This window comes from Topomyia yanbarensis, chromosome 1 (assembly GCF_030247195.1).
Source record: "Topomyia yanbarensis strain Yona2022 chromosome 1, ASM3024719v1, whole genome shotgun sequence".
NCBI classification, from domain to species: Eukaryota; Metazoa; Arthropoda; class Insecta; order Diptera; family Culicidae; genus Topomyia; species Topomyia yanbarensis.
The window spans coordinates 216,880,539-216,896,288 of record NC_080670.1 but is presented as its reverse complement, the minus strand read 5'-3'; the positions used below and the strand labels follow the sequence as shown (position 1 = coordinate 216,896,288).

The 15,750-nt window shown below is 37.9% G+C and overlaps 1 protein-coding gene across 1 annotated transcript in view; it reads right to left on the bottom strand.

Annotated features, from left to right (window-relative positions):
* Positions 1 to 10,754: 10,754 nt before the first annotated feature.
* Positions 10,755 to 15,750, bottom strand: part of LOC131692958 (disks large 1 tumor suppressor protein) — a 74,245-nt gene continuing 69,249 nt past the window's right edge. The window contains exons 17-20 of the mRNA XM_058980395.1: positions 13,504 to 13,650; positions 13,149 to 13,431; positions 13,000 to 13,091; positions 10,755 to 12,939 (exon numbers count right to left, since the gene is read on the bottom strand). Coding sequence (XP_058836378.1) covers positions 12,833 to 12,939; positions 13,000 to 13,091; positions 13,149 to 13,431; positions 13,504 to 13,650 — 629 coding nt within the window. The 3' untranslated portion in view covers positions 10,755 to 12,832. The remainder of the gene's footprint in view (positions 12,940 to 12,999; positions 13,092 to 13,148; positions 13,432 to 13,503; positions 13,651 to 15,750) is intronic.

The window sequence follows — 15,750 nt, the reverse complement described above, 5'->3', positions numbered from 1 at the left end:
ACAAAAACACAAAGAAAAAAAATTTAAAACTTCTTTTGATAAAATATATTTAAAAAAATCGAAAAAAAGTATTACAGACGGTTGCGAAAGATTCAAGAAAATATGAAAAATAATGCTCCTGCCATACATTTTTTATAAAAAAGGTAATGTAAAAGTAAGATTTAAAACAAGATAGTCATACCGCTAAATGTGACATAAGTTAAAGACAATTTAGTTAAAACACAATAATATTACAATTCTAAATGAACAAAAAGATACTGAAAAAAGTGGAAAATCATCCACTCAAAAAGGAAAACAAAAGGAGGCTTTTAAAATAAACGAAGCAAAATAAAAAAAAACTAGACGAGAAAGTTTTTTTTCAGTAACTTCAAAGAAAATCGTAAAACACCACATAGCGGAAGTAAAAAATTAATCAAAAATAGTTGATGGTTGCCAAAGAGAAAAATATGAACAATATTTGCGTCAGTTTGTAAAAATGAAGAGGAAAACTATCTGCATCATCACAACAACAGCAAGCGCGAGTTACATTCTTACGTTTTCTTCATCTTGAGCGAGGGGGAATGAGGTTCGGAAAAATACCAGAGAACCGAAATCGGACTTCGAAACGGTTGCATTTTTTTCCATCCGCTTCAGTCCTTCACCAGGCTCCCGGGACAGTCTCCGTAGCAACGCCAACGCAACACACGCATACACTGTCACACGCACATAAACGATGAAACATCCCATCATGGCTTACTGCGAGAGAAGTTATTATTCACAAATTTTCGTCTGTAAATACAATCTTAATGAGGGATTTAGTTTTTTCACCAAAACTTCCTAGGATTAGATCAGAACAGTTTTTTGAAACTACATCGAAAATTATTCGTTTTCCCAATTTTGTCTCGCAGCAGATTGTGAATTAATACAAGGACAATAGCAAACAAATTCATGCTCTAAGAAAAATATACTACAGAATAATCTTTTCTCTTCTTCGACCTAGAACAAAAAAAAACAGCGAGTGCATCACGCCGCGAAACCACTCCCCATGTAGTTTCCTCTTATTTTAACGCAAAAAACGCAAACCAAAATCGATCGACTGCAAATTGGTAGACTTAAGCTAACAAATCAAAATTCTCAATTCAAACGAAATCTGGCCTACTGTTCCCCGCTGCTGTTGGTTTCCTTTTTCGGCTCGTACGCGCAAAGCGTTCATTTAAAGCGATGAGGTTGCCACGAACAAGATTTTAAAACTATTTTTTTATTTCAAAAACCTGTGTGACCTACCCAAATTCAAGCGTAGTGCATTTTTTCATCCTTCATTTTTTCCTAAAATAATTTCTAGCTTCTTTTTTTAAAGAGCTTAAACATCGTGTAGACACAGTCTTAGATTAGCAGGCCGTTGATTTTTTTTCACAAGAAGAAATCGAAGCGAACAAACAGAGCAGTAGGCCGAAATTCGCCGTGTGCCTCTCCTACAAGCATAACAATAAAATTACCAAAACAAGAATACAAATTGCTTACTCCACACCACAAACCATCCAACCATCAAAATGCTTTCACACGACAAAAAACACACACACATGCATGCATTCATGCAATACAGCAGACACACGGTCCACTTGGCCTTTTCGTCGCAAATCCCTCCAAATTGATTCAGCATGTAATCGGAAATCTACTAAACACGAAAACAAACAAACAATAAATATATTACGAAACGCAACCAAAAATTTACCACAAACTAATACAAACTAACAAACAAATAGAGCGAACGATGCCATAGACAACAGAAACAACAAGCTGTACCGTACCAAAGACGTTAGGAAAATTGCGTAGACGGCCATTGGCAACGTCTACAAACGAAGCCTCCTTCTCCTTGTCTTTGATCATCGAAGCACGGCAGCAGATGAGAACAATCGAGAAAAGTCATCCGACAGGAAGTGCAGGCGCGAGTCAGCAACAATTATTATTGCGAGAAAACAAAATATTAGTAATAACGAAAATCGCAACCAAAAGAATTAAGGGAAACAAAGAATGACCATTGGTGAAGCAACAGAGAGAAAGAAAAAAACAAAGCCAACCAGAATCGGTATCGGAAACAAAAGCTAGCGTTAGAAAAGTTCTAAGAAAACGGGAAAAACGAAACCAAATCTGTTTTTTTTATTTGCCAATCGGAGACTAAAAAGTGCAGACAACAATATCGTTATACAGAGATAACAGTGAAATCAACACAGAAAAAAACAAGCAAAAAATCGAAGACGGAAGGGAGATGTAAAGTGAACGGGCGTATGAACAAAAACACTCACACACACACACACACTCGCAACAGAGGAAAAAGCGTCAGCGGGAAAAAGGGAAGTACTATAGAGTAATCACAAGTTTAATAATAAATTAAATAAATTATTATGATTATTATTATTATTATATTACCAAAACCAGAAAAAAGGAAAGAACGCTACATGCAGAAAAAAAAGAAAACAAAAAATCCAAAAAATAAAGACGTTGTTAAGATTATGAAATGTTTTATAACCGTTATAAAAAAAATCGCTGCGAAAAATAAATCAATCCAAACACATTCCTCCTGTAAAAAATTAATCGCCTGCTTGCCAGCTGTGTTTTATTTTCCACTCGTTTTGTATGTTTAGTTTTGTTCGATTTTTTCTCGGAGCGGAATCGGAAGTGGTATTTTTTATGACAGTCCCTGTTTGGATTTTGGTTCTTCCCTCGCGTTGGTTCGACTCGTGGGAAGGTTTTTTCCGCCGTGTGGAGTTGTCTACCTTGACAAAGTTGCCTTTGGTTAGTCACAACTCGACCAATCATTGCTAGTTCGGTTTATGATATCCCGTGTCTTAAGTGTTTCAAATTAGAAGTCAGCCCAATTCAAAATCAAGCAGAAGTCAGTTGCGGTCGAACCAGATTTGTTTGGTAACTGTATTGTGAATGTCGCAATGAAAAATAAGGGTGACTATCTCATACCAGACGTCATAGATGTCAAATGTTGGGAGACAAATGCCAGGAGCAAGCAAAATCAAACCTAACCGTCGCCACCGTTGCATCAGCTGAGTACTGCAAGGAAGCCACATGGGACCGTCCATCTTTTTAATATATTTCACAAATGAACGTTTATAGAGGATAATCCCAGTGTAATTCGGTACGCAATGCCCCGATAGCAGTTGTGGGAACAGCTTCATGCTGTAATTCCATTCCGTTCTATTCCAGTTAAGTCAGCCCCGGTAAGGTCAGATGGATAGTTTGAATAATGGCTGAGCTGGTCCAGATGGACGACATACACTCCATAGGAGACGAAGATGAATGGACGGGAAGGACATGAAAGGTTAGTTGAACGTAATGTCATCTTGTAGGAGAAATGTGCCTAAGATGAAAACCTTAAGGTTAAATAGCAAATTCGACTCATCTATTGATGCATTGCTCGCAAATTGTGACCAAACTGGGATTTGAGATTTGATATTCCATCAATATAGTAGGCTAACAAAATTTCGAATAGAAAGTTGTTTTAAATGGTTGTGAAAAAAAAGTTCTCTGTCGACACATCACAATGTCGCGATACTAAAAAAAGCCCTAGGGTATGCAATTTAACGACATTTTACTTTGCACTCACGTAAGAAATATGTCTATCTTTCCCTACCCAACTGTGCCAATCATACCCAACATGATACCAAATTTCAAAAATATTTTTTTGAACGGTTCATTAAAATCTCTGTTTTTTCGTTAGTCGTGTGCTAAATAACTAGTACATCATTTCAAGCTAGAATATATATTATTATAATATTATTCATATATTATACATATAGTCATATATCATGAGCTAGTTCATGATTTACCATTCGTGGTTGTGAAATAGTTCACGAAATCATAGAATATTCATATATTCATGAACTGGTTCATGGTTAGTACAATAGTCAAAACTGACCAGTCGTGCACGTAAAATGTTTCACAAAATCTTACAATATTATTCATGAGTTCGTGTACTAGTTCATGATTCCTAGTACTTGACCTAGGATCTATCTAGGATCTGGGAATTTAGGAGATAATCATTTTAAATTCATGGAACATGGTCATGAAATTTTCACGGGAACTATTTCACAAAATCTAGAGTATTATTCGTAGAATATCGTAGAATTCGTAGAACTCGTGGTCGTGATATATATGGAACAAGATCCTGCTTAATAAGATCCCAAAATCAAGAACATAAATCATACCATTCTAGAGGTGTGCGCCACGCCGCCGCCGCCGCGCTGACGATTGCATGTAAAAATAGTAAGCACATCGGCGTGACGCCTGAAATCGGCGGCGCGGCGCACACCTCTATACCATTCGCGACAAAAATATCAAAAATCGTGACTAAGATCCTGAAATCATAAACATAAATCACTCTACTCGTTACTAAAATATCAGGATACTGGGAATAAAAATTATAGAACTTGTTACTAAGATCCTCAAATCATGAATATAAAACACATTACTCGTGATTAAACTATCAAAAATCGTGACTAAGATCTGCTGCGTGTGGCTTATCGCTCTGCCTGTTTAATGGGAAGATGGCGCGAACTTTACCAACTAACACTTTAGCGCCATCCGCGAAAGCAGATGTGTTAGCGGTTTTCTAATTAATTTGCCCGGACTCTTACCCCAGGGGGGACATTCAGATTCGCGCTATCTTTAGGTATTTGGCAATATCGTGGGAAAGCCCAAAACTACCACAAAAATACACCGAAATACCGAAAATCAAGAAACAAAGGAAATATGACTTACCCACGGACCGCCAAATACGTCCTCAAGCGGTCTTTGCACAGTTTCTTCGGCCTTTGCTACGGCCAGGATCCAGAGCTAGGCGAAAATCCTCTTCTAGGATCGACTTCTTCACACTTCACAAACCGAGAAACGCACGACACAAACCACGGAAATTGGAACGGTACACCAAATTTATTCACCGGACAGAACGACGGCCAACGCAAAAACCACAAAAACAGCCAAAGTACTCAAACTGGACTCTTGACTATCCAGCGCAACGATTCCCAAGTAAGAGAGCGATCGAAAGCTTCCCCCAGTCACAGGAAAACTCCCCGTCCTTCTCCTAGTAGCTATAACCTCATAAAAACCGCGCAAAGCGGCTAGAAAAACGGATATTTTCTTGCACTTTTAAGCTCGGTTCAGTATGTGACGCGTAGCAAGTCATTCCGTACCCCAATGTCTCTCAACTCTCGCGTACCCCAGCATATTCCTGTTAGTAATCTTGAACTCTTCACGACATTGCCATTTATTTCATGCATTTTCCGTTGCAACGCAACAGATCCTGAATTCATGAATATAAATCATTCTACGCGTGACTAAAATATAACGATAATAGAAATTATGAACATCGTGACAAAGATCTTGAAATCATGAATATAAATCACATTACTCACACAAACGTCGTGACCAGTATCCTGAAATCATGAGCATGAATCACTCTACTCATGACTAAAATACCACGAAATAGAAATAATGAACATAAATCATGCTACAGAAAAACCCGATAGCAAACTCATGAATAAAATATCACGGTAACTTGATCAGAAATCACAAAAATCGCGAATAAGCTCCTGCAATCATGAACATCGTTTAACTGTCTGCTGTGTATTCCCAAATTGGATCACAACAAAAACTAAACATGTCTAGGGAACAACCACAGTAACCCTACCTAACATTCGAATGTAACGCCATGTATATATTCGACGCGAACTAGTTTTTTGGAAACACAAATAGTGTCATGAATACGAGGTTTATTATTCATAATTTCAGGAACTTGGTCACGGTTTTCGTAAATCATTCAGTTCACGAAATCGTGATCTTGTTTTCATGAATCTATGAACGGATTTTTTCCGTGTACCCAACATGATACGAAATTTAAAAAATATTCTTATGAAGGACTCATGAAATGGTAAATAACCACCAGAAATATTTCCCGAGGTTTTCAGCTTTGAATCATTTAAATTTTCTAGTGTCAATAATCTTTTAACGTGTTCTTGAGAAAAAAAGCAATTGTTTAGCTCTAAATATCTGACAATTCGCGTATTAGATAAGGTATTTCAGAGCCATTGACTTCATCTAATAAAGATACAGTATCAGTTCATTTTAACTGATTTTTTCCAGTTTGTGGAAGACACCCACAGTGTCCGTCTTAGGTCGTCCCCTATATCAGTCTTAAATTCAAATTCTTTGCAACCATTGAGTCTCTGTCAGTTTCGCATCTTCTCCGGGTCAAGCAGAAAGTAACAATCCTTTCGCGTATTCATAGATTGATCAATTATGTTCTTGAACATTTTTTTCCGTTTATGGGCAGTAGGGCATAGAAAAAAAAATTTAATTCTCGAAGGCAAATGTGACAAATGTCAAAGTAAGCTCAGATGCCAAATTTCACATCATTTGGACCATTCTAGACCCCCGACCACTTCGATTGAAATGTTTGAAATTGGTACTATGGGAAAATATGGGGGGCGGGGAAATATATTAAATGCAATAACTTTTGAAGTAGCACTCAGAAAATTGCAATTAATACCTCTTTTTAAAGGAAATAACCTTAGTAATTGAATGGAGATATTTGTTTTATTTAATAACACGAGAAAGGGGGTACTGGGTCTTTTTGTTCCCGAAATCCCCTATTTTTAATAATTTTTCTGCTCCGTGATGCAAATCATACATATTTTGCAGTTTTCTAATGTGAAAAAAATTCAGAAATCGAACGGAACCTTTTTGTACGAATACGAGGCATTTTTCAGTAGTAAAATCACATTTTTCAACCTCGATTTGAATTTTTTTCAGAAATATCTACCTTGCAATTTTTTTAAACATGCCTGAAAGTACTCTCTTTTAAATGCAAGAAGCAGAAATTATTTTTGTTTGTCCCAATTTATTTTAATTGACCCTATTTTTTGTTCAATATTGCCCGTAACTTCGGTTCTAGAAGTGATATCTGAATTTTTCTATTATGAAACAAATTTTCTCTATGTGCTCTAAAGACACAGTTTTCGAGAAAAAAAAGTAAAAAAGTTACAGCAAAACAGTTTTTGTTAGAAACACCCTAAGTTGCTTGGTATAAGGGACCATTCATAAATTACGTAACGCAAAAATTGCTCAAAATTGACTCCCCCTCCCACTATGTAACAAAATGTCACAAATTTCTCCATACCCCCCTCCCTTATTACGTAACAAATTCCGGGAGTTTCTTTTTTCTTCAACAAAAACATGTTACGTAACGATCTAGCTCACTCCCTCTCCCATATGACACAACATTTCACAATTTGTCGTACCCCCTATAAACGTTACGTAATTTATGAATAGTCCCTAAGTTCCTCTACAATGTTGCCGAAGACTGCAATATTCTATCTCCCCACATCCAGAAAATAATTTTTGAAGCACCCTAAAAATAAAATCCTCCATAATACTATCTACATCTGGAAATGGCCTATTCGATACTGATTATTTGTCCTGAAGACATCGTAGCTCTAAAATATAAACATTTTTGTCTTCCTAAAATTGTGAATTGAAACCACTGCCCACTGGAATGACTCGGTATGTACGTTCAACGATCCTCACCTTGATCCGCTATTTTCTACACACATTTTCGCCCCTACCGAATAAAGCGTAACGCGATTGGCATAAAATAAAAGGGCAGAATTTTGTAATTTTTATTTCAAATGATTAAAAAAAACCCTTAATTGAAAATTCTCTCGAAAACTCAACGTGGGGATTAGGAATTTTTACGTAGAATGTGTATACAAAGTTTGTTACCTGCCATTCAAAGTAGTTTTTGAATGGCAGACGTTCTACAAAAAGCTTCATCACCGAGTCGCTTGTCTATTTTTTGCATAAAAAATTTTCAGAATGTAATTGAGATGATACATTATAATATACAAAAGATTTGATCGATTCACTTCAACTAAATTACCAAAAAAAAATCGAAAAAGGTAGTGTTTTTTCACGCTGAAACCCTTAACCCCCCCTTAACAGTCTAAGTAAAAGATAGTTATTTACGTTACTCACCTACATCGTAACAGCGCATTGCCGGCTAAACAGCATCCTTTCCATCACTTCAAGAGTACTTATTCAAAAGGTCCTAAGTGACAAGTCTTAACATTTCACAACACAAATCAGAATTCGCTTCTTTAAACACTAAACTCAGTTATCTGCACGCTCTTATAACCCATTATAAACTTTACGTTCCAGCAAGAGATCGACGAGCGAAACACGCGCAACACATTCTACGCCTTTCACGCCAGCAACCAGCACGAAATAGAGGACGAACTACTTTGCTTCGTTGGAAATCTGCTATAGCAGGTGTCGCCATATGAAAACCATTTCAATTTTTTTCACTTCTAAACCCAACACTATTTGTTAGGGGTAATCGCACAAGCACGAGCTCAATAAACCCAGCACAATTAAGCTTCTTCATCAATGGCTGTTTTTTTTATTTTTCTGGCAACCGAAAACATATTGCCTCTTATCACATTTCACACTCAGAACAACGGAACGCGGAAGCCGGAACGGAACGAAGTAACACCATCATAATAACGCGATATTTCATTGGAAACATTCTCACACACCCGGCGATTTCCGCGCTGCAATTTCATAGATTTATGCAGCACCATTTTGTTTGACCGCAACACACGCACGCGACGAATTGGTGAACTATCACCAGCAAACGAGCGAGTTAAACTGCACACACGCACGGCGTTCGCGCAGTGCGTTCTGTACACAATAATTCGAGCCGAATTTATTCTCAGCTCAAATAACGGTTGTGCGCGCTTGGGTTGGTGAAAGCGAACGGCTTGTATCTAGCATGCGTAGTGGCTATACAGCCGCTAGCGATTCGCGACGCGAGTATGAAACCAATTTGGAAGTCGTAGTGTGCCTTGAAACAAAGGGTGCTTCGTTTCAAGAAGGCGTAACATGAGTTGAACAAATTTGAAATAATTTGGTTGCTGAAATGATAACCGCTAGCATATTTTTAGAATATGTGGAATGATGTATACAATTTGTAACGTTGTTGCTTGCCACAAGAAGCTAAAAAAGTGTTCTACTGTTTGATGATTCTTTTTTATATAATAACCCTTGACAAAATTCGATTGCTGGTATAACTTTTCGACAGAATTATTTTTTTTTATTTGTTTCATACTGATAAAGATAAATATTTAAGCTTATCAGCGTCGTCACAACATGAAGGGAAGAACAGAACACGTTTGAGAAATAGAAAAAAATGCAGAAATAGAAATTAGGGAATGAGTTCCGAAATGTATTTTTGGCACTCAGAATATAATTTTTATCTAGGACAAAAGTTTTAATCAATTCGCTCCACCCAAATTTATAAAAAAAATAGCAAAAGGTATTTTTTTACGTTGAAACCCTTCAACCCCCCCATCAACTTCCACGTTACCATTTGAGCCAATGCGTTGAACAGATGGCAGACGCTGCTCTAACCAACCGCTTGAAATGAGTAGTGATAATGGTAATAGACTAAAAATAGGTTCATTGCCCCGAAGAATCCACCCTAGTCCATATCCTACATAATTTCTACTAAATTTTATGTGATTTTGATCCAGAGTATCAGAATTGTCGCAACGCTTAAACGCGAGAAATTCACCATTGTCAAGCCATTTTTATTACTATATTGGTTTTTAAGAGCAAAACAAAGATGGTTATGCCACCCCCTGGAATAAACTAATTTCAAAGCTTTTGTCACTCAGGTCATTCCTGAATTGGGCTAGGACAAAATTAACAACCTTGCCATGCGAATAAAACCAGGCCAAATTTCGATATAGGGAAGCCACAGCATTCAAATCAAACAGAACTGCTCCAGTTTCAACTGTTTTTTTTCCATCGCAGCAAACTGCGACGAAAAAGCGAATAAACGAAAAGAAAAAATGGCTCTCACCTACCTGGGGAAAACGAATATATTGTGCATGATTTCACTCATCGGGAACGGGTCGTTTCTTCTCCTGCACTAAACTGGGATGTTTGAAAGCACTAATAATTTGTTTCGACCAATCATTTACGTTATAATCAAGCACTGTTACTTTCCACCATATTTAATAATGATCACTTTTCCAGAGAGCGAAGCGAAAAAAATACTTCGTTCTCGGTGACAATCGTTAAATTTTTAAACCACTAGACCAGTTCCAGTCTTCAGAGCCTGCTATGATCGATGCGCCGGTATAACCGGTATATAGCATTCCATTCGCGGTGAGAGCTATGAGAGACATTTTCACTCATCGCTGGGACCGCTGAACCGATCGACAGGTATTGGTCGCACCGAATCCGCAAACTTCGGCACGCTATTCCGCCAACAATCACCTGGAAGAACATGGTGATTTTCATTAGTAAATGTGCACCATCTTCAGAGCGGAAAGAGTGCACGTTACCATTACCACGTGGAAGCACCTCGCGACAACGAAACCACGTGACAAAATTTTTTCTGTTCCCGACGACAAACGAAAAACGGTATAGACTGATTTTCCAGCCTGCTATGATCGATGCATCTGTAGTACAACCCACTCACGGTGAGAACTGCGATGCTCATGCGTTTTTTGTTTAACCTCGAAACTGAAGTCAGGTCCTAAGCCCAACTGCTACCAGTTTAATAAATTTTGACAACAGTTGGGGTTTTAACCTGTGCCGGTTTTGCCCCCAAGAAACAACGATATCAATCATTGCAATAAAGATTTGGAACACGAGATTGGTGCAGAGGAATGATTTTTCGAAGTCAAAGAAAAGGCGCAAAATTATTTTTTACGTAATGTCGCGTTTATTGCAATTACAAGAGTTAAACAACTTTTTTCCATCAGTTTTTTTCCTTCTCCACAACTTGATGTGAGTATAGGGTTTAATTAGTTTTTTTTCTTTTCTATTAGTCGGAACATCTCTTAACGAACTCAGCATCATTTTTTTTCGGTTATAGTTTTTCTTCTTCTCTGTTGTTATCATTTTTAATTCATATTTACACGTAGTCATTATTGATCAATTTTATTCTTCCCTTCACTTTGCTCTAAACAAATCGAAATAAATTTACGATCATTTTTTATTATATATAAAACTTTTTATGGATTTCTTAAGGCAGCTTTCTAATGTACCTAATCGTGTACGTGGCGATGTCTGACTCTCGCACGCACTTCTAGTAGCTTTGCTTTGCTTGACATAACAGGTCAGTTTAGTTATGGGACTGTTCGCGAGCTCTTCTTCCGAATGGAGAAACTCTGCCCTGGAGATGTTTGAAGAAGATGGGGCATCAGGAGATATATTAGTTTTTTTTTTATAATCTTTGTCGCACTAGTTCTAGAGTAGTAATATACTAAAAGGATGCAATTTGAAGAAACGTTCTTGGCTACCGATGTAAAGATTTTTCAATTCTCGGATTTGATTTCGGTTCAAATGATAGAGGGCTGGGGGCGTTGGATTCATGACACACGGGATTCTTTTCGTTTATTGTAATTTATGGCTTTGGGCGACAGGGTTCTAAACATGATATTCTCATGATTGGTTGGTTTCTTTTTTTTTACTCAGAATGATTCGTGTAAAATTTTGGCACGGCGTTCGTTCGAGTCATCAAAATTAAATGCCTTTTTTCGATAACTGTTCCGATTCACTTCTGTATAGGACCTATTTGAGGGGTTATTTTAGCGCACCTTTCACCAACGGAGAGACGGCGTCCCTTAAACCGATGGCTCTTTTTAATCACTACTTATGCGATAGAACGTAAAATGGTGTTTACCTTGCTTATTTCTCATGGGTGTGCTTCTCGTGGATGTGTACGTGTGAGGGTTTTATTTTTTCGTTTGTGAATTGATTGGTGCAAATTAAAAACAAATAAAAACTGGTTGATCTTAAACACAAAGTGTCATATTTCGAGTTTTTTCATGTCTGTACTTTTCATATTTCTAGGCGAGTTTTTTATGTTTGTTTGTATTTGTTGCAATGCGAATATTAACTGTCCGAAAACGGGGAAATACGTCGATGATTGTCCGAAAATTAGACTAATTATTTGTGAGGACTGGATTTACAATTTCTCTTGGTTTTTTGCTAGATAAATGCTGCACCTGGCATCATCATTTCCCTTGTTATCTTGACACAAAGCAACGGTTTCTATTTGCCCTACTAGATTTTTAGCATTTCACTCGCAACAATATTCGAAGCACAGTACTAGTAGTAGATGTAATCTCCCAAAATCAGGGACTTAGAGCGTATATGATTCACGAACTCGTCTGGGGATGAACGCTATAGACTTTTATTTTCTAATATACAAGTTCTTTTCAATGGTTGCTTTCATATAGTTTAATTCGCTTGTTTTCATTAGATACATTTATTTTATATAAGAGTTTTTCTTCTTTTATATAAATATATTGATTTAATAAACATTCATCAATAATCAATAGGTTTATTATTCTCGAACAAAATAATTTAAATAAATTTCCAATATTTAATGCAAATGTCCTCTTAAAAATCTTACTCGCCATGCTCTCGTTCTCGCATCAATATATAATTTAAAAATAATAATAATAATATTAATAATAATAATAGACAACAACATGTTTTGCTCTTTATTTTTTTTTCTCCTGTTATATTCTACTAGCAACAAAATTGCTATTAGTTCCCGCACAGCTGCTCTCTTCGACACCTACAAAGTGTGTATAATGTATGTGGGTGTGTGTGTATTTGCTCAAGTCGACCCCTACTGGTTTACTAATCATCATGGTGATGGTAGTGGTGGCGGTGGCATCGGCTACCGTCAATGGTGATAGCCGGATCGTGAGACCGGTCGGGCGCGCATATTCGGTGGCAATGTCCACGTAATGTTTGCCTGAGGTCATAGAGATTCCTTCGAGGGTACCCAGATCGTTGGGCCACTCTGCGACCAGATTACGTTCTTCGTCTTGCTGTAGACCTCCTCGATCGTGTCGCCCTGGACGATTGCTGTCAGTTTGATAAATCGGTTAAATAAGTCGATTAAATAAAAAAAAACCGGAAGCCTACCTGTGAAGTATTCGCCAAACTCATGCTCCATCTTAAGTGCCCGCTCGTAAGTCTTCTTCGCCTGTTCCTCAGTCATTCTTCTGTTCATTTCCCTGCAAATTTAGTTCATGAAGCTAACAAAATCAAAAATCGCTAAAACCAACACTCACATAATCGACTCCACAGATTTTGGCTTAATGAAGACGGCAATCGGGTAGAGTTGTGCCACCTGCAGCCGCTTAATCGCATTACCGGACACGTCCAGGATGCAGTGTTTGCCCTTCTCGGCAACCTCCCGGACCGACGCAACCGACGTCCCGTACAGGTTGTCATTGTACTGACCCGCCTCGATGAACAGATGATTCTGGATGTCCTTCTCCATCTGTTCCCGGGAGGCCACAAAGTGGTAATCACGGCCGTCCACTTCGTAGTCGCGTTTCGGTCGTGTAGTGTCTGAGATAGAACATGAAAACAAAGTTATGATAGGACACTCGATACACATTTTTAGGACAGAGGCAGACTTACGAGGAACGCACGAACCGAACTGATTCGGATACTCGGAGATGAGGTCATCGTTGATGCGATCCTTCAGCGGTCCCAAAATGATCACCGGTCGGGTGTAACCGATCTGCAAGCGTTGGACCGATTCGTACGAAAGAATGTTTTCCTCGGCTGAACGAAATAGAAGAGAGGAAAGCAAAAAGAAAATCGTATTCGATCAGGTTCGGTTGTGATTGAAGGTCGGCCCGCGCTGAGCTGTTCGGTTTTCCGTGCGCACACAACTGACTTTAAACTGCTCAGGATTTTTTAACCGTGCCCAATGAAAGAAAAATCAAATGTTAATCGGGATCAAGATTGAGCAGTTTAATTGTCAGATGAGTAATGATGGTCGAACAGTATTTACATTTCTTCAATTAAACTGGTATAAACTTTTTAACAGACAACATCGAAAGAACATTCAAAGAGCGGTGTATCGGGTGTTTTTGTAGGATTAACATTAGTAGCTACTCAGTTGATTTGGGTGTTTTAATCTAATAGAAAATTGAATCTTGAAGAGAAGAATAGCGAAAGGTTTGAATTCATTCTGAATAAAGTAGCCTCGATATTCAAGCAAACTACAACAAATTAGGACGAACTACGACTACTATAAACTTATCTACAAACGGAATTTCAAATTTTCGGAACGTTTCCGTTGATAAATTAAAAAAAAATCGGCCATGAAAAAGTCTGGTATTTATAAACCAATTGGCCATTTTCAAATTATCTAGAAATCTTTTGAAATGAACTTCGTTAAACACGAGAAAACCCCGTGTTCCCATTTTTATTGAGAAAAACACCCTGTTTAGAAATGTACAATGTAGCTCTGCAGCTGCTTCTGCTGACGAGTAGTATGGTCAATTGGTCACGCTAAACGCTGAGATTGAAGATGGAAGTTTTAGGCCGTTAATTTTTACACAGCTTCAACGCTCGAGATGGACGTCTGTTTTCTGTGCATGTACTAAAATTGTGCCCCCTACCTACCACGTTTTCCAGTCCTTTATTGCAATGAATGGAAAGGTTCTCACCGTGAGTGAAACACAACGATCGTAGTAGGCTTGAATCAGTCTAGTTATCATTTAACGTTCGTCGCCAATCACAAAACACGTTTTAGTTTTCGCTCTCCAGAAAAAAAGTTCATAATTGAATACTGTCGCAATTACCAGTGCTTGATTTAGATTTATTGAAATAATTCAAGTGAATCTTTGAATAGGTTATAGGTGAAGAAATATGCTGGATAGCCAGGAATGATGGGAGGGGCCACGTGCAATATTTTCATTTGCTCCAGGTAAGCGTTTTTCCTTCTCGTTTTATTTCAAATTTTGTCAGAGCTTGCTGTGATGGCACAAACAAAATCAACTAAAAAATACCTCAAACATATTAGGTTTGTTCCAGTACTACGAGAAATTTGAGGGTCTTCGGAGCAAATAAGGAAAAAAAATCGTTCCCGTATGCTATTCTTCCCTTTTTCCGGTAATGAAACAGAGTAAGTAGCGAGTTTTTTTTTTCTAGTTTGCTCTGGGGCAACTGGCAGCGAGAAGCATGTACTGGAACTAACCGATTGTATTTCCCGAAATTCAACCGAATGCGACCTAATTTATCTTGTTCGCATTATCTTGTTTCCTTCACTGAACCTTCCTTGAACGTGGAGCGCTGATAGATTTCTTGATCTTCCGATGAACGTATTGGACACAATTGTTGAATAACGCCAAAACTGCAAATTGCATATTTGATTGATCGATTTTTTCTTTCCTCTTAAGATCTCTTTTTTTACCTGTTCCAACTGTGTCACACTTTCTCGTAAGGAATCTGGGGTTTGCTAGGTTAACAATGTTTGTTGCCCACTGAGTTGGTGCTCACCCAGTTTCGTACCTTAGCACAACTAGATGAATGAGCCACGGATCTCTGGTCTCATATGTAGCACCCAGGGCGTAATGTGGAATGCTACCGAGATTTGCTTCTTTGATCACCATCTAGTCACATAACTAAAGAGCAAATGTCATACTGCTTGACTTCTTTGTAGTTTATGTTGAAAGTCGCGTAGAAACGTCCCAGACTGTTTGTCTCTTCTTCCAAATGAAACTTGCATCCGTAGGATTCTATTTATCCACACTGCTTGTGGAGATATCCTTGAATGAGAAAATGTGCATTTCATTACATTTATTACGATCCCTGAGTGACCATTCTCGCCACATATCTTACAGAGTTCCAATTCTCGTCTTGTTTGGTTTAGGA